The sequence below is a fragment of the Pristis pectinata genome, chromosome 3 (genome assembly GCF_009764475.1).
Source record: "Pristis pectinata isolate sPriPec2 chromosome 3, sPriPec2.1.pri, whole genome shotgun sequence".
Classification (NCBI taxonomy): domain Eukaryota; kingdom Metazoa; phylum Chordata; class Chondrichthyes; order Rhinopristiformes; family Pristidae; genus Pristis; species Pristis pectinata.
Window position 1 is genome coordinate 87,515,443 of NC_067407.1, and position 23,186 is coordinate 87,538,628.

General features: G+C 38.1%; 1 protein-coding gene across 7 annotated transcripts in view; it reads right to left on the reverse strand.

Moving 5' to 3' along the window:
- pak5 (p21 protein (Cdc42/Rac)-activated kinase 5) overlaps positions 1 to 23,186 on the reverse strand; it is a 188,277-nt gene that overhangs the window by 19,873 nt on the left and 145,218 nt on the right. For all 7 annotated transcript variants that reach the window (XM_052011483.1, XM_052011482.1, XM_052011476.1 and 4 more), the window contains 2 exons: positions 22,220 to 23,029; positions 1,694 to 2,152 (listed from right to left, as the gene is read on the reverse strand). In XM_052011483.1, coding sequence (XP_051867443.1) covers positions 1,694 to 2,152; positions 22,220 to 23,029 — 1,269 coding nt within the window. The remainder of the gene's footprint in view (positions 1 to 1,693; positions 2,153 to 22,219; positions 23,030 to 23,186) is intronic.

Here is a 23,186-nt window from a genome sequence, read left to right on the forward strand (position 1 = left end):
GGACTCCCTTGAAGTTAACTTGCAGGTTGAATTGGTAGTAAGGAAAGCAAATGCAATGTTAGCATTCATTTCAAGAGGACTAGAATATAAAAGCTAGGATGTACTGCTGAGGCTCTACAAGGCGTGAGCCAAACCGCATTTGAAATATTGAGAGCAATTTTGGGCCCCAGTTCACAACAATGATCCTAGGAATGAAAGGCTTGTTTGGATGGTTCTGTGGCTGCCTGTACTTAATGGAGTTCAGAGGGATGAGGTGGGGGAAATCTCATTGAAACCTACCAAATACTGAAAGGCCCGGACAGAGTTGATGTGAAGAGAATGTTTCCATTGGTAGGAGAGTCTAGGACCAGAGGGCACAGCCTCAGAATAAAGGGACATCTCTTTAGAAATGAGATGAGGAGGAATTTCTTCACCCAGAGGGTGGTGAATCTGTGGAATACATTGCCAGGGAGGGCTGTGGAAACGGCATTGGCTGTACTTAAGGCAGAGATTGATAGGTTCTTGATTTTTTGGCAAGGGTTACAGAAAGAAAGCAGGAGAATAAGATTGAGAGAAAAAAAATATCAGCCATGAATGGTGGAGCAGACTCGATGGGCCAAATGGTCTATTCTGCTCCTAATTTATGGCCTTATGGACATGGATGCAGATACATGACTGATAGAGGTTGCAGTGATCAGGTTGGACAAAATGATAAAGAGATACATCTTAATAACACCAAGCTCAATCTCTTTCCTAAAGACCCCACCCTGTTCTAGGTTAACTACGGGAGACAAAATTAACGGTGCTAGTTTTGAAGGCTGCAGAATTGACAGCAAGGATAATGAGAACGCTGGAGGGTTATCTTGTGATTGGGGGCGGTGGGGGTGTTCAGACAAAATAACGGTAAAATATCAAAATATCATTGTTCAGAACAAACAAATGCTAAATGCTGGAAACACAAAGGAGTTCTTAACATCTAACAAACAGAGAAAAGGTAAACTTTTGAGGAAATTCATTGCCAACAGTTTTAGGTTTATCCCACCCCCCCCCCCCCAACTTACTAAACCACTAGATATTTAGCATCTCTGCCTTTGCTTTAGATCTACACCATTTACAGGCTTTTGTTGTTGATGCAGTTTTAATATTTCTATGTAGGTAATTTTTAAACTTTTACCAGGACAACAATTTTAGTACTTGAAATAATTATATTATTACCAGTTTAAATTGCTATTTGAAAGGCGGCATAGCAAATCTTGCATTCAGTTAAAAAAGGGTGTAAACACCCTCAGAAATCAATGTCATAGCTTTGGCAATTTAACAATCAAATGAAAATAAAACAATTTCACTTATGAAAGCTCTACATGCTTACCTTTTGGTTGCAAATTATGAAGGACATATCAGCAATGCACTACAACTCTAAATATGCATTAACAGCTATGTGGAAATGATGAATGGACATTTACTCTACACAGGGAACACCAAAGCCACTTCTGATACACATATCTGTATTCTTCTATGTTAGAAAGAGCTGGAACTACCTCGTGACCCTCAATGTACATCTTTCTCCATGATATATATAGAAGGTGTCATCTAGGTCAGAAAAATTGTCATTATAGAAAACTAACTTGATCTACTCATGGGGTCAATATAAATTTTGGTATTATTTTATACCGTCAAAGACATTTTCATATATGAAATAGAGATTTTCTCTAACCTCATTAAAGAGCAGTTCCCGCCTCTGCTGTTTCCTTAGGTCCATTTTCTTCACCGCCACTTGTTTCCCAGTGTGCTTCTCTGTTACAATGCAAACGATGCCTGTGGAGCCCTCTCCGATCTTGATGAAGTTTTCTAAATACTCGCGTGGATCACCAGCATTAACTACGAGTTGCAGGGCAGCTCTGAATTGCTCATGGGATACACGTGTGGGCTGCTGTTGTATCGAAGAACTCCAACTTGGATACTGGTAAGCACCTTGGTTAACATATTGAAAATTCGACTGAGGAGGTGTATTGTGGTACTGAGATGTTTTGGAATATGATGATGAAAAATAATGGCTAGATGTTGCGTAGATGGGGTTGGCTGGATACTGAGGTAGTTTTGATGGGCCTCGAGGATAGGTGTCTGACCCGGTCATATGAGGACTTACACCCCTTTGTGGTTTTTCATAATCCACCTATAATACAAAAAAAACTAACGGATAATCCAATTATATTCATGTATTGCTTGCTGCAAACCTAATAATCCCTGCCAATATGATATAACCTCTTTATGACAAAATGTATACAGTCTCAATCGAAGACCTTAGGCACAGCCTCATGATGTATCACAATTGCATATAATTACAACCACTGATTCATTTAATCAATCACTTTCACCAGCAGTGCTTACGGATGGACAGGACATAAAACACAACACTGCTATCAATTGCCAGCACCACTACTGGCTGTCTGCCATGAGCCATTTGATCCATGTTAGTTAAATGCACATTAATCTGAATTTGGCAGAGTAATCAAGGACCCAACTGAACTGTGAAATTGAATTCTGCAGTGGAACATCATTCGCCTAGTTTATGCTAAGACTGCAGAAAAGAAATGCTGCAGCATCAATTTGTCACTGCTATCTGGTGTTCAGGTGGAGCGTACTGAGTGTCCAACACCTTAGATTGCATTGTATTTGGAAGCCAATTTAGAAATTATCACTGAGAAGTTAGATTTTTGAATAATTCCCTGCCTGAAAAAAATGAGAGCAATTTAATTCTTTTTGAAACCTTGGCCTCTGATTGATCACTTTCGTCAGAAATACAAATTTTCTTGATAAATACTTCTACTCCTCTCTAAAATAGTATAGTAAATTCTGCCTATATTAGACTCATGTTCAAGAAACGTGTTCAGATACTACAGTATGAAAGGTGGGAGAACAAACTGAGCATCAACATACAGTACAATATTTGTGTTTTTCAAGCCTACGTCTTCTTCAGTGGTATCCAACTGTAGCCCTGAAATTTTATAATCTGTCCTAAGATGTCTCATTCCTATTTGTGTTTGTATTTCTTATTTTTTCCCCACCTGTTTCAATTTTATCAGTTTGGAAACTTAGCGAGTTTCAAATCCATTAAGTACATGTATGGGCCCATAACTAAATGTCTGGGTATCCTGCCTTTGCTGAGCCTAAAATGCATTGCCACGCACAATTATCAACTGAAAATCAGGCATGAACAGAAAGAAGGTAATTAGCAAACATCTTCTCTACACGTTTGAGCAGTTGTTTTCACTGCACTATTGGTGTGAAAGTTGAAGCCATTACCCCTCTTGGCATGAAGAGCATGCAGCTTGGGGACAGTAATAATGAGTGTAAATATAAAGACAGACGACTGCTTGATAAATATTACTGAATTCTATTATTGTATTAGAATCTTCATCTTAAATTGTGAAAAATAATTTAGCCTCTTAATGATCATGGTCCAGAAGCATTCAATTTGTGTCATTTTTGATCTGAGAGAAAATATGCAAGATTTCTTGTTAATTGGCAGAGGTGCATGGAAATTTAAGCTCAAAAATATTTTGTTCTAATCTGCCAAATAATTCCCCACATCCTGAATTCTCAACCCTAAGCATGCTGTCAGGTAACTGCCATGTATGTGGTGGGTAATTCTTAACTGTAAAAGAAAATTGAGGTTTTTTTCTAACACACACACCTCCAAACTATTGTGGAAGCTGGAAACAACCTATATTCCTATGCCTGTGAAATGCTGCAAAGTATGAACTGAATAAAAAATGAGCCAGGTTAAATGGATGAAGTGGAACAAATTGAAGAATTGTAACTAATATAATATAAATGACTGTTTAGTACTTATTCAATTTGTTTCTCCTAGTTATCTTGTACCATTTACAATTATATCATTTCAACCAATGTTTTACAACATAATGGTTATTTCTCTTCCAGCTACAACTTACAAGTTTCAAAAACAATTGAAAAAAATTCATATTTGCTAAATTTCTTATTTCATGGAAACAGAGAACCAAACGGGAATAATCAAAGCAATAACCTTTCCCCTCTGCATGACCGAGTCCAACACAATTGTAAGCACAGTTGGATAACTTACTCAAATCAGGTTTATTACTTAAAAATAAAGCGAATTTAAAAAACACAAATATATGTTATATATTTCTCTTTTGTATTTACAAATTAAAGATATATGCATGAAATACAAGGCAATTGTCCCATTTCTAGTAAGAAAGCACTGAAAAAAAATGACTATGTTAGAGCTGTTACCAGAAAGCCTCAAATCACACTATTATGTTACAACAAAAAGCATGGCTGTTTCAGTCAATTGCTGTAATAGCACACTGCTGTGTGCCTGGATAAGGGAAATGCGTAATGTGCCCTCAGATTCTACTTCACCATATTACTGTTCGTTTTCCATTAAAAGCATTTGCACATTGCTGAGACTGACTCACTCCCCAAGGAAAACCTTTCGCAGCTTGTAAATACAGACTGCATTCAAGATCAGGTCAACAATACAGATTATGTTCTGACATGGAATATTTCCCAGAAGCTCAGGAAAATGGAACAGCTTGATACTGCAGAGTATATTTATTAAGTCACCAGGTGCTTTTCTGTCACCCAAACATTCTCATTAAGGGAACAGTCTGCCTTTTGTAACAGAACCAAATTTCTACTAGTACATTCATGGGTGGGTTACGTCACAGAACATATCCAAGTGAAAAATCATTCCCGTAAATTAACATTTGATTTAAAAAAATTGGTAAACCGTATGCTCAGCAATTCTTTTGCTGGATGTCACCATAGCAACACAGTGTTGTGTCACTCGAGGAAAAGATAAGAGACAAAATACTTCAGACTCGTTCTGTTACCAGCAAGCAGTGCCACCATGGGGTCTAGGATGGAATCTTATTAAAGAGGCTGAATCTGCTACAAATAGGCATCCAGCAAAACACATTGAGTGAAGTAAATACTTGTAACAGAGTGCAAATGACCATGACTTAAGTGGATGGATCTATCAAACAAATTCCATTTTATGTGTAATACTCCCGACCCTATTTTCCTCCATATGCTTCCTTTGGCTTATCCTTTACATCCATGTGCTAGAAGCAGAAAATCTGGTCGATAATTTTAATGCAAGACATATCAAAATATAGAGTGCCAACAGACATTAATCTACATTTACAACTGCCTGTACTGAGTATTTCCAATCATAGAGGGAGGATGTTGCACAAGAAAGCACATCCTTCATGACTGCTGTTTTTGTTTTTTTAAAAATATATATACCAAATGTCTTAAACAATATTCCTAACAGTGTCAACCCCAAAGCTGACAGCTAAACAAAATGAACAAATAAGTTACAGAACTATTTAGGTAGGGTGTGAGCCACACACAAACATACCTGTCTTATGACTATGGGAGACTGACAGGCCTACACCAGTTCTGCTCAATCCAGTCAATATACAATGGTCACCAAAACATCAGAGGGAACTTGGAAAGATCTGCACCCCGAGAGTGGTAAGGATGTAAATATTTGCCACCAATGGGAATGGTTGAGGCAATTCATAATTGAGGCACCAGTTTTTATGAAGAGTTTAGATAAGCCTGAGGGAATTGGTTATGCTGATAATTAGATTAAGGATGGAAGGAGGTTGATTGGTGCCAGCACAGACTGTTTAGGCAAGATAAGCATTTATAGTGTTATATATCCTATATAAATTTATGCCAAGATGAAATTAAATACATAAAGACTGGATAATAATTATGCTGAATTACTCTGATTACAAAATTTTATGCTGAGTTCTATTACGTATGAACACATGAATTGGAAGTAGAAGGCCACTCAGACCATCACGTGAGCTCCACCATTCAGTAAAATCATCGTTAATCTGATTGTAATCTCAAATCCACATTCCTGCCTATCTCTTGTAACATACACCATCCTCGATTATCAAAAAATGATCAACTTGTGCCTAAAAACATTCAAAGACTCTGCTTCCATGACCCTTTGAGGAAGAGTTCTAAAGACCCTTGACTCAATAAAAGAAAAAAATCACCTCAGCTTTTTTTAATTGGGCAACCCTTTATGTTTAAATAGATTAGAGAGATCGTGATCCCATGTTCCAGATTCTCTTACAAGAGGAAATATTCTCTCCATATCCATCCTGTCAAGACATCCTCAAGATCTTACACGTTTCATTTAAGTCACCTCTCACTCTTCTCAACTCCAACAGATAATGGTCTAGCCTGTCCTACCTTTCCTCATAGGTCAACCATCTATTCCAGGTATCAATCTAGTCAACCTACTCAAAAGTGCTTCCAATGCATTCACATCCTTCCTTAAATAAGGAAACTAGTATTTTACTCAATGCCCTTTATAACTGGAGCATAACTCCGCTACTTATATATTTAATCCCCTTCAGAATAATTGACAACATTGTCAGTTTTCTTAATTTTTTGCTGTACCTGCATACTTGCCTATTACCAATGTACAACGACAACCAATCCCTCTGCACCTCAGAGCTATACAATCTCCTACCATTTAGAAAACATGTTCTTTATTTTCCTACCGATTTTACATGTTCCCACATTAAACTCAATTTGCAAAAGTTTTGCCAATTCACTTAATTTACCTTTATCCCTTTCCAATCTCTGTATCTGCTTCGCAACGTACCTTCCTACCTACCTTTGTGTCATCGACAATTTAGCAAGCAGATGTTTGGTGCCTTTATCCAAACCATTTAGATAAACTGTAAGAAGTTGAGGCGCATGCGCTGATCCCTGAGGAACAATACTCATTACATCTTGCTAACCAGAAAAACTATTTGTGCCTACATTTTGCCTCCTGTTATTCAGCCAGTTCTCCAGCCATATCAACCTGCTAGACTAACCTGAGTTTTTATTTTCTGCAAAAACTTGTGATGCAGCATCAAAAGCCTTCTGGAAATTTAAGTAAATCCACTGGTGGCCCTTTATCAACCAAACATGTTAGTTCCTTAAAATAGCAAGACTGAATGATTGATGACGTACCAGGAATATCAACAGTGAGTAGGGACCAAACAATTGCACCCACTGTAATACTACCAACTTTATTTGCAAATCTGGTCAACTGAGAGCTAGATGTATTGCTGGGTGATCCTTCACAAGGATCTCTGGAGCATCAAACTTGCCTTCACTTTTTCCAAGTAATTGGTTTATTATTGTCACATGTAGCAAGATACAGCAAAAAACTTTGTTTTGCATGCCAGCCATTTAGATCATTTCAAAACATAACATTGAGGTAGAACAGAAGGAAGAGCAATAACAAAATTCAGAATATAGTGTTAGTTACAGAGAAAGTGCAGTGCAGGTAAACAATAAGGTGCAAGGGCCATGACAAAGTAGATTGCAAGGTTAAGAGTTCATCTTTATCATCCAAGAGGCCCCATTTAAGAACCTTATAACAGCAGGACAGAAGCCATCCTTGAGCCTGGTGGTGCATGTTTTCAAATGTTTGTGTCTTTTGACCAGTGGAAGAGGAGGAGAAGAGAGAATGTCCAGGGTGGGAGGAGTCTTTGATTATACTGGCTGCTTGCATGAGGCAGCAAGAAGTGTATGGAGGGGAGGCTGGTTTTCGTGATGGACTGAGCTATGTCCACAATTCTCTACAATTTCTTGCAGTCTTGGGCACAGCAGTTGCCATACCAAGTTGTGATGCATTAGGATAGGATGTTTTCTATGGTACATCAGTGAAAATTGGTGAGGGTCAATGGGGCATGCCAAATTTCCCGAGCTTTCTGGGGAAGTAAAGGTGCTGGTGTGCTTTCTTGGCCATAGTGCCTTCGTGGTTGGACCAGGACAAGCTATTGGTGATACTTACATCTAGCAAATTGAGGCTCTCAACCATCTCTACCTCATCACTATTGATACATACAGGAACGTGTGCTCTGCCCAGCTTCTGGAAGTCAGTGACCAGCTCTTTTGTTTTGCCGACATTGAGGGAAAGGTTATTGTCTTGACACCAAGACGATCTCCTTCCTGTATCTCCTCCTCTATCTCCTTCCTGTACTCCGTCTCATTGTTACTTGAGATCTGGGCCACTACAGTGGTGTCATCTGCGAACTTGGAGATGAATCTGGTCACACAGTCATGAGTGTATAGGGATTAAAGTAAGAGGCTGAGGATGCAGCCTTTTGGGGCATCAGTGTTGAAGGTGATCGTGTCAAAGGTGTTGCTGCCTATCCTTACTGATTGCAGTCTGTGGGTCAGGAAGGCAAGGATCTAGTTGCAGAGGGGGGATGCTGAGTCCTTGGTCTAGGAGTTTGGAGATGAGTTTGTTTGGAATTATGGTACTGAAGGTTCATCTGTAGTCAATATATAGTTAGCACAACAGTATTGACATGTCATAGCAAATAAGGCCATCCTGCATCACCATGATAAAACACAACATCTGGTCCTTTCCATTCTGGTCCTAGAGTGATGCTGTTATTTTTGGCAAACTTTGTTGAGAGCGTTCATGTCAATTTCCCTTCCACTTCAATTTTCTTCCAGTTTGAAACCTGATAAATGTTGCCAATGGCTTGAAATGTATTTTGAGCCTTTTGAAAAGTTGTAAGAATTTCCTGAGCCTTCTGGGGAAGTAGAGGTGCTGGTGTGCTTTCTTGGCCATAGTGCCCTCATGGTTGGACCAGGACAAGCTATTGGTGATACTTACATCTAGCAAATTGAGGCTCTCAACCATCTCTACCTCATCACTGTTGATACATACAGGAACGTGTGCTCTGCCCAGCTTCCAGTCTGCCCAGTCAGTGACCAGCTCTTTTGTTTTGCTGACATTGAGGGAAAGGTTATTGTCTTGACAGCAAGACAATCTCCTTCCTGTATCTCCTTCTCTAGGTCCCTTTGCCCTTGCTAACACTGTTCTTCAGAAACCTTTGCAGGTTCCTCTATTCCCTTCAGGGAACTTTGCCATTTCCTCCTACCATTGTCACACACACTCATTCCTTGCCAACAATCCCCAGTCTTAGAAAGAGCATTGGTTATACCCTTTAAGGGCTACTCTTGCAATCATGACTGCGAAGAAAGATCCTACTGATACAGGGAATTCAATTCAATTCAATGAAACATTAGTATTACCCAGGGGAGTTTGATAGTTTTGCTTTGAAACTGGTGCTCCTGAATTCTGTGTTTTGTATTTAGATCTTTTAAAAACTGTTAGGCAGATTGCTAGTGGAGTCTTATCATAAGAACAGTGCAGATGAATTTTCAGGCTCTACTCCACCCCCCAAAGAGCTTTGCTGCTATAAAGTGGAAAAAGTAAAAAAGTAATAGTCCTGCTATATAGCTGGGTATTACTTTTGGTAAGAAATAACATCTTGTGACACAATAGATGATGATTAAAAACTGAATATGCTGCCTTTGAATGGGAAATGCAACAGTTATGGGCTTTCAAAATACTTTAGACAAGGTACAGGGAAGAGAATGTTGGAGATAATTATGGAATTAGGTGATGGGTAGAAAACTATTTTATTCCTTGTAAGTTGCAAGCAGGTGCTAAAACGGTTCTGCAGAATTATTGGATGCGCATGGTAATATCACACAAGATTCAGTTAGCAATTAGTTTTGTTAATAATAATGATTTAGATGTTAGGCTAAATGTAGAGGTGCCCAAGTTTGAAAATAATATTAAAATAACAATAAGAATTTTGAAGAAATTACAAGGTGATGCTGGTAAGATAGTGAAATGGGTAAATTGCGGCAGATGGAATTCAATATCAGTTAATGTGAAGCATTAAGTTTTAGTTAAATAAAGACAGAAATATACTTCCAATGGATAAAATGTGGATGATACATCAGAAGAGAGGGATTAGAGATTCAAGTTAACTACACTTTAATAGTAGTGCCCCAGATTAAAAATTGAAAAATGGAAAACTAAATTTGATGGCGAGTGGTATAGAAGATAAAGCCTGGGATGTATGATGAATCAGTGTAAAACTTCATGTAAATGCAAATCAGGCACTGTGCAATTTTAAACCACCTTGAACAGGAAAATCCTCTGTGGCAATAAAAAAGTATGATTCACTCTCTAAAATGTTGCCTAGCATGATAAAATATAAGTACAATGAAAAGTTTGAATATGTGGGGCTATTTTTGTTGGAACTGAGGAGAACACTGAATGATCAGTCATACATGTTTAAACTTATGAAGAATTACAGCAGGGCAGATACAAAGAGACCACTTCCTTCAGCTCTGATTATACATAACCTCAGTTTAAGCGCAGAAATTGAATCAGCCTTTCTACTAGCCAAAGGCATCTATTAAGAGCCAGCATGCAAAAACCTCTCTCATGTTGGGCCACAAGAACTACAAGGTAACTGGAGCCCAGAAACAAAGTTTCAGCCTTTCTCTTCCACTGTTTCTTGGCACTTAGTAGAAACATCAATCTTCACACCCTAATACCCAGACAATTTATCAGTGGTTAGAATGCATTCTTCTGATGTCACTCATGGCTGCCACATTCATGTCAGTAAGTACATTTCACTCCTGTCCAGCCAAAACCCAAGAGGGAAGTGGCTGCTACTGACCTTCCAAATGCAACTTGATAGACACATTATTCCTTCCCTTATGATGCAAACTTCTGCATTTTCACCAGCCAGAAGGTGAAAGCATAACCAATGCATCCTGATGTCAGTCAATGAGCACAGAGTTTTGGTTGAATGGGGCTTTGTGCAATAATTTAACTTTAGCTCAAAGACACTTGATTAAATTGAATTGATTCAATATTTTTATAGCACTGAAACTAAGTTGTAAGCCTAGTTCAAAAGATTGGCTGGAGGACAAAAAAATTACCTCTTATCATCAACTGCATGTTGTTTTCTCATCATTAAATACCTGATGTTTTTACTTTCTTCTCAAATTCATCACATTTGGACAAAGCTTCCTGATTAACATTGTTACGTCCTTTTGTCATTTCATCTTTTAAGCATATTTGTTTTAAATGGAATCATAACATTGTACCAATCCCTTCTGGCTTTGTTGTGCTGATTTTGAACTGGGAAGTGTGGAACACAGTGTCAGCACTGACTAATTTTGCCAAAGGACCTGTTTTTAATTGTGCATTGCCTGTGAAATAAAAAAATGACTGGGTGAAAGAGGCTGACCAGTAGTTTCTGTGAGGTACCTAAAGCCTATCCTGCTTAAGGATGATTTTTTTGAAAGTAGATAATCAAGGAAAAGGGAAGAGAGAAAAATTGGGTAGATACAAGCTGTTACTATCCATCCACACAAAATTACTTTATTCAACTTTGAGATTAAATAGACTTGCATTTGAACTTCATGACAATTTTCATCGAGTACTTATACAAAAACTAATTAAAATAGTAATCTTTCCCCAACAGAAAAACAATCATTAAACTGAAAGCAAATACAGCACAATCTGATTTAGGAATGATGAACATGAAGTTAGTTAAGCAGGTGAATTATATTCACTGATTCTAATATCACAATACTGATAACCACCATTAGATAACATAGCAATTTAAAACAGCTGGCATGCTTAATATATAACTAACAGCACATTTGTAAGTGAACCTTAATATCAAGGCAAATAGTATGTATTATTTACTTGATAAAGATGATCACCTGCAGTAGCTATGGATGATATGAGTGGTCCGGACCATGCACACATCCAGCTGATACAAATTACGCACACTGTTGAGTCCTGTAATAAATATGGATTTATATTGTGCATTAAACCTAATCACTGATTTCACAAGAATATTCTGACTTTAAAATTTGTTGTTTGTGAATGTGAATAATGGACAAGGCTAAAGGCAGAAAATTTGCTGATAATTTGTTTTAATGTTAACTGACCACAAGACAATGTATAGGTTAAGTTAAAGGACTTTGTCCCTAAATTTTTAGACTAAGAAATATCTACTGAACTTGAACAAATGTCAAACTTTTCTCCATCTTAGCTCAAGAAAATGACTCATGTAAATGAGTAGTTTATTTGCCAGGGATACCACGTGAAGGATAAAGTCTCTATGTATTGCTTGTAACTGTATAATCACTGCAGGACTAACTGACCACAGATTTGCATTCTGTGGTAACAAAAAAGTGTTTGTATTGGCCCACTGTAAAAATCATCAGTCACAATATTATTTTAATTCAGTCACCTAAAAGGCATCATATTAGTCAGCAATCTAATGAGAAAAGAGAGTTGCTTATGGTCTCTATAGTTCATAAGTCATCCATGCTTTAGAGTGACCAGACAGCTGTGATATATTCATCTTACATATGCCCTTTCTTGGAGAAGTTTCATTGCAAATATTTTAAAGTATGTATTTACCATCCTAATAATGCAAGGAAAATTAAAAAATGCTTGCCTCAACTAAACAGGAAAATGAGCAAAGGTGACAGCGTATATGCTCTTCTTCATTGTTCTGTCAAACTGTGTCTGTGGATGCATTGGTCATCGGCTTCCAAAATTTTTTTAGACTCTAGAGCTTTTCCTGCAGATTGCCGAATGGCAAATGTAATCCCACTATTTAAAAAAATAGGAGAAAAAAAAGAATTACAGACCAATGAACCAAGTTCAGTATTGGGGGAAATACCAGAATTCATTATAAAAGATACAATAAAAGAACACCTGAAAAGCATTAATAGGACTGGACAAGTTAGCAGAGGTTTACAAAAAGGAGTTTTAAAGATGTAACTACAGAATGCAAAGTTAATGCACATGGGATTGGAGGTAATATACTGGTATAGATCAAGGATTGGTTGACAGACAAAAATCAGGATAGGAGTAAACATATCTTTTTCCTGATGTCTGGCAGTGGGCATTGGGGTGCTTGCTGAAAGGATCCATGCTTGAGTCCGAGCTACTTACAATATATATCAATGATTTGGATAAGGGAACTGAATGTAACATCTCTAAGTTTGTAGGCGACACAAACCTCTAGGTGGGGTGGCCAGAGAAATAGTATGAGCTGTGAGGAGGATACAAAGAGGATCTAGTGGGATTGAGATCAGTTGGGTGAGTGGTTAAATGCATGACTGATGCAGTTTAATGTGAATAGCTGAGAGATTATCCACTTTGGTTCTACAAGGAGAAAGGCAGGTCATCTGAACAGTGGTAGTTTGGGAAAAGGGAAGGTGCATCAGGACCTGGGTGTCCTTGTATATCAGTCACTGAAAGCAAACATTCAGGTACAGCAAGCAATTGGGAAGACAAATAGTATATTCTAAGAGGATTTGACTATAGAAACAAGATGTCTTGCTACAGCTGTACAGGGCCTTGGTGAGACCTGGTCTAGAGTTTTGAACTCCTTATCTGAGAAAGGATGTTCCTGCCATGGAGGGAGTATAAGACAGGTTTACTAGAATGATTCGTGGAATGGTAGATCTGATGAATTAGGAGACTTGGTTGGTTACACATAAAGTTGCTGGAGTTTCGAAGAATGAGAGGGGGTTTCATAAAAACCTGTAAAATTCTAACAGGACTAGACAGACTTGATACAGGGAAGATGTTCCCAATGGCTACTGTTTTTTAGGCTGCAAAACAGCTACACTTCAAAAAGAAATCAACTGCGATATTCTGAGGATGTAAAAGATTCTTTATAAATGCAAAGTGCCTTTAAAAATATCCAACTGATTGTTTCTAAGGCTGTATATTAAGTAGGAATAGTTTGTAAGAAATCCAGAACCTGTTGAAAAGCTGTCTTTCTTCAGGTTTGATGAAACCCAATGAAACAGTGTTTTAATACTTCTCCTTTAACATACCATTTCTTTTTATCTCTGTGGCTTCTCCTTTAGTTGCTAGGTCAGATTATACAGATATAACCATCACCAGGATTAAAATTAAATAAAAATGTGTGTATCTGTCAATAAATGCCAACATGGGAGTTGGGGGTGGGGAGGAAAGAGGTGGGGGTTAAGTGCTCACAACTACATTTCTAGCTGACCATAACTTCCTGTCAAGGTAACATTGATATCAGTAAACCTCTGATATTCATTTACAAACTGTACAGCACTTCAATCAGGGAACAGATGCACATTTAAGTTCAAAATCTGAACCTTACTATCCAAGATGGGCTAATTCACTGCGAGTTCCACAAAAGCAGCATCCCACCACTAAAAGGTGTAAAAGTTACTGTACCTGCTCAGCATTTACAAACTAGACTTGCCACATGAAATGAAGTATTGCCTTTTGAAATTTAAGTATTTTGCTAACAATGTGACAACCATTAAGAGAAAAAAACCCTCTTACAAACTGAAAATTAACTGTTACAAATGTTATTCCTGCAATTTTTGTTGGTTTTAAAATAGAAAATTTAAACTCCTGATTCCGATGAAGGGTCCTGATGAAGGGTCTTGACCCGAAATGTCGACTGTTTATTTCCCTCCATAGATGCTACCTGACCTGCTGAATTCCTCCAGCACGTTGTATGTGTTGCATAAAATGTAAACTGTTTTCCCCCTTTTTATACCTAATTTGACACGGAATTCACCCAGTCTATGTTACCTCTTCTTCAGTCAATTGTTATAGTCCTTTGATTTGATTAATGGATTAAACAGCTGCTTAAACTGTTTACTCATAACTCACACTAAAGTTATTACAAATCAAATTGGAGACCTCGCCACATACTTATGACTTGTTACACAAAAAAATTTATAAGCTAGGAAAAGTCCAACTACTAGTAATGTTAGATGCCTTGTGACAGCAAAATAAAAGCCCAATATTTTCAAGGCACAACAGTTTGTTGTACACTGCATTTGAAGTTTATTATAAATTCAGAGACCCTAATCCAAATCTGCTGTCCAGCTCCAAACAGTATCCAGTATCAGTCTTTTCAAAGAAACTTGTACAGCTGGTTATTTGTTTCAATATCTTTTTGTACTACCATTGTGGCAAAGATTCAGAAATTTAATATTTTAATATTCAATACAAAAATTAAATATAAATATGCTTACCATTTTTATACTCTCCCTTGATGCTATCTAGAAACCAAGGTAATGGTCTCCTAAATAACTATTGGATGAAGTGATGGATGTCTGTGTTGATAAGGAATGGGAAGGCCATGACCAGAGATACACAAGGACTCAGTCTGCACTGGTGTTAAAGGAGTCCCTGTCACCTGACTAGAATTGAAAAAAAAGTTAAAAGAAACATGGCCCACCTGAAATAACAAAGAAAAAATTCATAGAAGTAGGAATAAGAGTCAAACTCCTTGGGGTAGATGTTAGGTTGCTAACGACAAACATGCACTTTAGTATTGGTCACCTGCTATCCTCCCTTCTGGATATTTGGTTGACTTCAATGAAATCAAATAACTATGTTGGGGTGTTAGGAGTCAGTACTTCAGCAACAATGACCAAAAAGTATTTCTGTCTCTTTATGTTCTCTTGGTGTCTGCTACTAAATTAAAAATACAATGACTGAAACCTAATATGTTAAATGGCTAAATATTTTTCATTAATTTTCTGTAAATTAATGAAAAATATCAGTCCTGTACTGATATTTGCATTCAAAAGTTAAAAGTCAAATGAGTGTCGATCACATATTGCTTCTAATCACACTATCCATATATACACGCATTGTCATCTCTGAATTGCTTAATAATCAACCTGGTAAAACAAAATTTATACACATTTGTTTTTTCTACTATGCTTTAACTACCGTCCCTAGTGCCCAATTACAAACTAAAAAACTTTAATCACTTAAGTAAATCATATGTTAATGTTAATATTTCTCCAACGTTAACTACATGGAAGACTAAATATTGAATTTGTCACAATTGGAATCAAATATTAAAGAAACAAACAGCTTAAAATTGCTTCCAGGTGCAAGACATTCTCCACCTGCCACTGATACCCAAAATGATGGCATAGGCATTATTATTTTGGTTTACAGAGTCCAATTTTGAAAATTATATGGTGACATAGAAATTTAGTTCTGCAATACATGCTTTCTTTATATGCTATGCAATTTAAATGAACTGTAAAATTAATAACCAAATTCAACTGGGACTTTATAGTACACAGAGTGCATAATCTGACTCAGGATCATGTGCTTCCTCCTGCACAACATGCCAATATGTGCCTAAATCTAATGTTGCCTACATGAAAGCATGCAGCAGTGCATCATATAATGAAGGCCTGGTGTCACTTCTGCAATACTAGATCATGTATATGAAGCAAAAACAGCATGGGCTATGACTAGTAAAGCAGGCCCTAGCAGAAGGAAGCAAGCTGCCTTGTGTATGATTTCAAGGAATGGACCTTAGAATATAGAACAGTATAGCACTGGACCAGGCTCTTTAGCCCACAATGTCTGTGCCGAACAAATTAAACAATCTCTTCTGCCTGTATATGATCCATATCCCCCTATTCCCTGCATATCCATGCATCTATCAAAAAGCCTTCTAAACTCCACAATTGTATCTGCTTCTACCACTACCCCTGGCAGCCCATTCCAGGCACCTACCACTCTGTATATAAAAAATGTGCCCCACCCATCTCCCTTAAACTTCCCCCCTCCCACCTTGAATGCATGTCCTCTGGTATTTGACATTTCTACCCTGGGATAAAAATCCTGCCTCAGAGATGACCTGGATCTGCTCCAATTTGCCTACCATCACAAACGGGTCAACATCAGATGCCATTTCTCTGGCTCTTCACTCTGCTCTGGACCATCTGGACAACAGGAACTCTTGAGTCAAGCTGCTGTTCATCGATTATAGCTCAGCGTTCAACACAATCATCCCATCCAAACTCATCAAGCTTCAAGACTTGGGCCTCTGTACCTCCCTCTGCAACTAGATACTCAACTTCCTCATCAGCAGACCTCAATCAGTGAGGATTGGTAACAACATCTTCTCCTCAATGATCATCAATACAGGTGCACCTCAAGGTTGTGTGCTTATCCCCTGTTCTACTCTCAATACACACATGACTGTGTGACTAAGTACAGCTCCAATGTCATCTTCAAATTCACTGATGACACCACTGTCGTCGGGCAAATCACAGGTGGTGATGAGTCAGCTTATTGGAACAAGATAGGACACCTGGTTGAGTGGTGCCGCAACAACAACCTCTCACTTGATGTCAGCAAAACTAAAGAGCTAATTGTTGACTTCGGAAAGGGGAAGGAGGGCAAACATGTGCCAGTCTGCATTGGGAGATTGACAGTGGAAAGAGTCAGCAGCTTTAAATTCATGAGCGTTAACATATTGGATGACCTGTCCTGGGTCCAGCAAATACATGCAACCATAAGGAAAGTGCGCCAGCGTCTTTACTTTCTTAGGAGGTTAAGGAGGTTCGGCTTGCACTGAACACACTAACAAACTTCTATAGATGCACTGTTGAAAGTACCCTGACTAGTTGCATAATGGTCTGGTATGGCATTTTGAATGCATGGGAACACAAGAAGCTGCAGAGAGTAGTGGACTCTGTCCAATACATCACAGGCACATCCCTCCCCACCATTGGTAGTATCTACAGGAGGTGCTGCCTCAAGAAAGCCACCATCTAGGCCATGCCATCTTTTCGTAGCTACCATCGGGCAGGAAGTACAGATGCCTGAAATCCCACACCACCAGGTTCAAGAACAGCTACCTCCCTTCAACCCTTCAGTTCTTCAACCAACCAGCAAAACCCTAATCACTAGAGTTTAGCAACACAATACCACTTTGATCACTTTGCACTAAAATGGATTTTTTGGTTTTAATTTTCTTTCTTGTAAAAATTGTGTATAATTTATGTTTTTCTTGTGAATGCAGCTTTATGCTATGTGCCTGTGATGCTACAAATACATTTTTCATTGCACTTGTGCATATAACAATACACTCTACTTTGACTGCCTACCTTATCTATGCCTCTCATAATCTGCATCGCTGTTGGGATTCAATTAGAGAATATATTCATGGATTCAGCTTGGTTGCAACAACTGTACAGTTATTAGAGTAAACAGCTTTCTATATTTTGGTGGCGGTGCTGAGTTTTATGCTAGGTGCTTAAATTCTCTCCATCTCTGCCAGGACAACTGCTAATGCAATGGCAGAGAAGTGGTGAACCCTTTTCAACAGTTCCCCCGAGCTGGCTCACAAATTTCAGCAATTTTCCAATGGAGACTTTAAGTGTTCCAGTCACAACAGTACGCCTCTCAGATTATTTTGCAGTTTGTGATTAAAATTACATGCCCTTAATGGATAACTTAGTGCATGCGTGAACATCAGCACCCAGCACCTCAAGATTCAAGTGCCAGTGTCATTTTAGTGTCCATTTTTTATGCAAGGGTGAAATTTGAGATCAGTAACTGATATGCAAAACTTTTAAACAATATTTATGAAAACAATTTTTTTTTGAAGAAACAAACTAATATTCACAAATGTAAAAACATAATGGTCAAGTAGAAGTTACATCTTCAAGCAGCAGCAGCGAGTGAAGAAAATATTGATAAATATCAGAACAAAAACTTGGAATTCAGAATCATCAATGTTTGCCCTGCTGTGAGCTGCTCCAAGGTATTTGAAATTGAATTACTGTATCGAGGTACAGCAGTGTATATTAACTTCTTTCTTTATATTTGACAGTGGCCTGGAAATCTAATGGCGTTGAATACATTTTTTTATTTATGAAGTGCAAAAGTCAATAAATGCAATCTACGTTCACACATGCACTGAGCACAAGATGCGAAATTCAATAACTGGCTTCTGTCGATCACTTCACCCACAGAAGTCACTGGTGGCAAACACCAGGAAGCAGCATGGGCCTCGAGTTTAAAAATAAACAAGGCCTAATGCAAGGATGTGTAAATCCAAGCATGGAAAGTTTGCATGAGTGCAAGTTAAAGGTGAAGTCCTTGCCCAAGCCACTGTTGTGGAGACCAACCACTGAAGATGACTGTGGAATCTTCTTCCCTCTAGTCTTTTTGAGGGAAGAAGCATGGAGGCAAGGGCCATGATGTTTTTTTAATGCTCCCCCGTACATGTCCACCCCTATCATGCTTAATTTTTTAATCAGAGAAGTGGGACACTTACACCCTAATTCCCATCACTACCAGTGACAGCTCATCCCAGTTCAAGCCCACTATTAGCAACAGTGGTTTCCACTGAAAACTGCCACTTTAAGAGCTCCCATCAAAGAAGGAGATCATACAGGCAACTTGGCGCTTCAAGTGGCTCACAAATTACACAGGGTTACAATTGGCTATTTTGAAGATTGAACAATTGTACAGTTTACTTGCAACTTTTTACATACCACATGTGCAGGAAAGCCACCCACAGCCACAGAACAAAAGGGTGCACGTCCCACGTGCAGCACCATTTTAAAATTTCATTGTACGTTCCAGAATTTCCAGCACTAACATTTTAAAATTGTTTTTGCATCCCTCTTCTGTTGTTCACGGAGTTCCAAAGTTGTGTAATTAAAAAGTTAGGAGCACTCACAGCAGAATATTAGCACTTTATTGAATTGATTCAGTCTAGTCTCCATTCAAGTAATACTTAATTGTTTGATGTCAAAATGCAGCTCTATTATCCCAACTTCCTCACTTTACATAAGGTCCTAAAAGTGTGATTGTACAGAAGTGCAGAAGGAATCACATGCACTGAATGCTACCAATCAATTTAACTAAATCAGATGTGTACTATATAGTGGCATCTGAATGTCTATCCGATAGACACATATCTGCAACACAGTTTCATGCCTATTCCTGAAATGAAGCACTAGATTGCTTTCATACATTGTATATTTTCATGCAGAATTAATATTTCAGTTTTTATAATCGTTAATTAGATGCACACATATAGTAATGCAATTCTAGTCAGTGTGATGGAAATCATTAATTGCAAATATTTCTATTTCCAACAGCTTTCTGTGTTTTGGAGAACATTATAAATTAGTTAAAATCCTGTTTTGGCTGCCCATGTTACCCCTGATAAAATATTCCACAGAATAAAATCAGTATGCACAGAAATAAAATAAAAAGGCTTAAAAGAAACCATTAGATAAATGATTACACACATTTTTATTTTTATATATATATATGTGTGTGTGTGTGTGTGTGTGTGTGTGTGTGTGTGTGTGTGTGTGTGTGTGTGTGTGTCTGTCTGTCTGTCTGTCTGTCTATACACACACACACACATTGGATGTAGCCTAATCTTAACATAATTTTCATTTGTATGTCAATGGAGTTAAACGTTCCTGTACTGAAAATATATTGTTAGTTACAAGAAAGGAAAGAACAGTTCCTGAGTGAGCAGTTTTTTTTTAGGGAAATTCATGTTTCCTTGCCAGATTTCCAAAATGTATTCTGGTATTTCCAGTATCTGAAGCCACACTATGTCCAGGGTTTAAATTCAACTTCAGTAATAGATTTGTAAGGACATTTTAAAGATAATAGGTTGAAAAATCTTCATTTTCTTGCATTACATGCACAACGTAGCAGCGGCTTTGCAATGTACTCTGCTTCTGAAATTCTGTTCCACTGCAGTCAATTGAACTGAAGTTCAGAAGCAGTGTACGACACACAATCACCACTATAAATGCAAATTCAATGCAATGGAAGGCTAATGATTAGTCCGACAATGTCTAGCTAAGAAATAAATGTGTGCCAGGAAGGCCTCAAATTGGATGTCTAATCTAATGAGTTAGGAAATGTCAGCTGTGGGAATGGCAGGTGATAAAGTTGGCCGTGGTTTATCTCATACATAGCTGAGGAGGCAATAAGGGTTGAGGTCCCCTAATTGCCTGAAAGTGCCACCGCCAGAAAGTAAGCACCCACATGTCAGGTAAAGAGTGAATGGAGCTCACCTATGACAATCGTCATCATCATGTCTACTCTGTTTCAGTTCACACATGATGAATGTATTCATTTGGATACAATGGTGAATAACAGCCACCTCAAAGTTACATCTTCAGGAGTGTAGAATAAAGAATGAAAGTGGCATGCAGCCATACAGAAGAATAAGCAAAATCTCACATAAAACAGCTCCAATACACATGGAAAAAAGCTGATCAGCTCTGGTGGACTGCTATAAACTGCAGGTTGTTTAAAGAATTGCTGGATACAATTTCCGCTTTAGTTTACTGATACCACCAGTAGCCTTATCAATTTGGAACAAAATTAGTACAAACAAGAAATGTTTCCAAATCCCTTGACGGCCTCACCTCTCCCAACTTCTGTAGTTTTCTCCAGATCTATAATCCTCCAAGTTGTCTGCATTCCTCCAATTCTGGCCTCATGTGCATCCCCAAATTATATATTGCTCCAACTTTGGCGGCAGTGTCTTCAGCTTTCTATGCCCCATGGTCTGAAACTCACCCTTGCTAACTTGCTTTTCACTTTCAATACAGTCTGTAACCTACCTCTCCGACCTATCCCTTATTTGACACACTCCTGTGAAACATGTCAGGTTATTTTATTAAGTTTAAAGTACAATAGAAATGTCAGTGTGTCTGCCCACTGTAGGGGAGTTTTTGTTACTCAATGAGCTCTACATATCACAGCGATATTGCTGGAGGCTCAGGTACAGGTTTCTTATTCACCCTCCCAGCTGGTGTGCAAAATCATCTTTGCTGACCAAGGGTGGCTGGGAAGAATTAAGTGACCTTTATTCTCAGCAGAAGATCTTGTGTGGTAACAGCATTCAAAACAATTTGTTATACATAGCCTGAATGTCGCATGTTGGAGAAGTAAAATAGGGCTTTTGTCTGTTAATTACATGACGATTAGCTCATAATTCTATCCCGCATTGTTTAGGAATACACTTTTAAAGGAAGCAGGAAAAATGAATTGCTGTGAGGGCATGAACCAGATGCACTACCTGGTGAGAATCATTGATTGATGAATGCGCAAAAATCAAAAGCAGCAGCATGTAAATGTTCTTTGATCCAAAATATCAGTGGGATGCATACCACGATATCCAAATATTGCTAAATTGTTAAAACAATCTACAGAAGGGACAACTTATCAGATTCATTAGGATACTAATCATCTTCTTCACTTACTTATATACAGATATAATGACCGACTTATCCTACTTACCCTTTTTTATACTTTTTAAACCAATTATGACTAAATCATTGAATCTTTAAAATAAAGCATTTGTTTCAAAATGAACGCAGCACAATCACATTTTAATCAGCTAAAAGAGAGGGTGAAAAACTGCAGCTAAAGGGGAAAGAAATCCAGAGAAATCACACCCCACAGTGCCAAGCAGAGGTGTTGAGATTTGAATATGAATGCGGCATTTACCTTAGGAATGCATGATACAGCCGTCGTCTCAGACAGCCTGGGATAAGTGTATGAATTATATGAATGTCCAGTGGGTCGTGTTGACTTAAATGCACTGGCTGCGTTTAGCATACTTGGTTCTTGTAGCCCAGATCCTGATTTTGATCTCTGTCTCATAGTTGGTTGAGGACTTGTTGGTGTGACATACGATGACTTTGGTCGTTTATCTAAGTCTTCCCTTTGTGGTTCTGGACCCAAGTCCTTTTCTTGATATTCCAATCTTTCCGTAGGAGCTTCTCGTTGAGAAGCAGTTCTAGATGGTGTAGCTTGTGGGTGCCTCCTGTGACCTAGTGGTGACCTTTGAGCTCCTGTGGAATCCCTGCTTGTCACAATGTGATCTGTTGGCCTAATTTTTGACACCATATATGCATGGTAGTCTGGTGGCAATCTACTAAAATCCGTCTTTTGAACATTATCTTCTAAATAATATGTTTCTACAGATCGAGCTCTGTTCGAATCCTGGCCATTTTGTTGAGCTGCTTTATTACATGTGTAATATCTATCCCAGTCTTCTGCATGATTTCTCTGTTCTTTGAATTTCCCTGTTGTAAAATCTTTTGAAGATTCAATATCATATGCATGTTTAAGATAATAATGGCTGTAGCCATTTTCTTCAGGACTGCATGGGCTATGGTTTGAATTTATCTGTGGTGCAGCTGGAGGACTCTCCCTACGTAGAGAGTTTGAGCGAGTTACGGAAATATCATTGAACTCTTCCAACAAGCCATTTAAAGAGGTGTCTTTCCACGCTCTGTTTCCTCTGACTATAGTCTGTAACAAAAAATAAATCAGTTAATGCAGATAGATGGTATATTTTAAAGGTATTTAACATTAGAATATGATAGACTATGCTTTAAAGTTCAAACGTATTCCTTTACTCAAAATAAAGTTTCCCTGATAACACAATGATAAACAATTACAAATATTC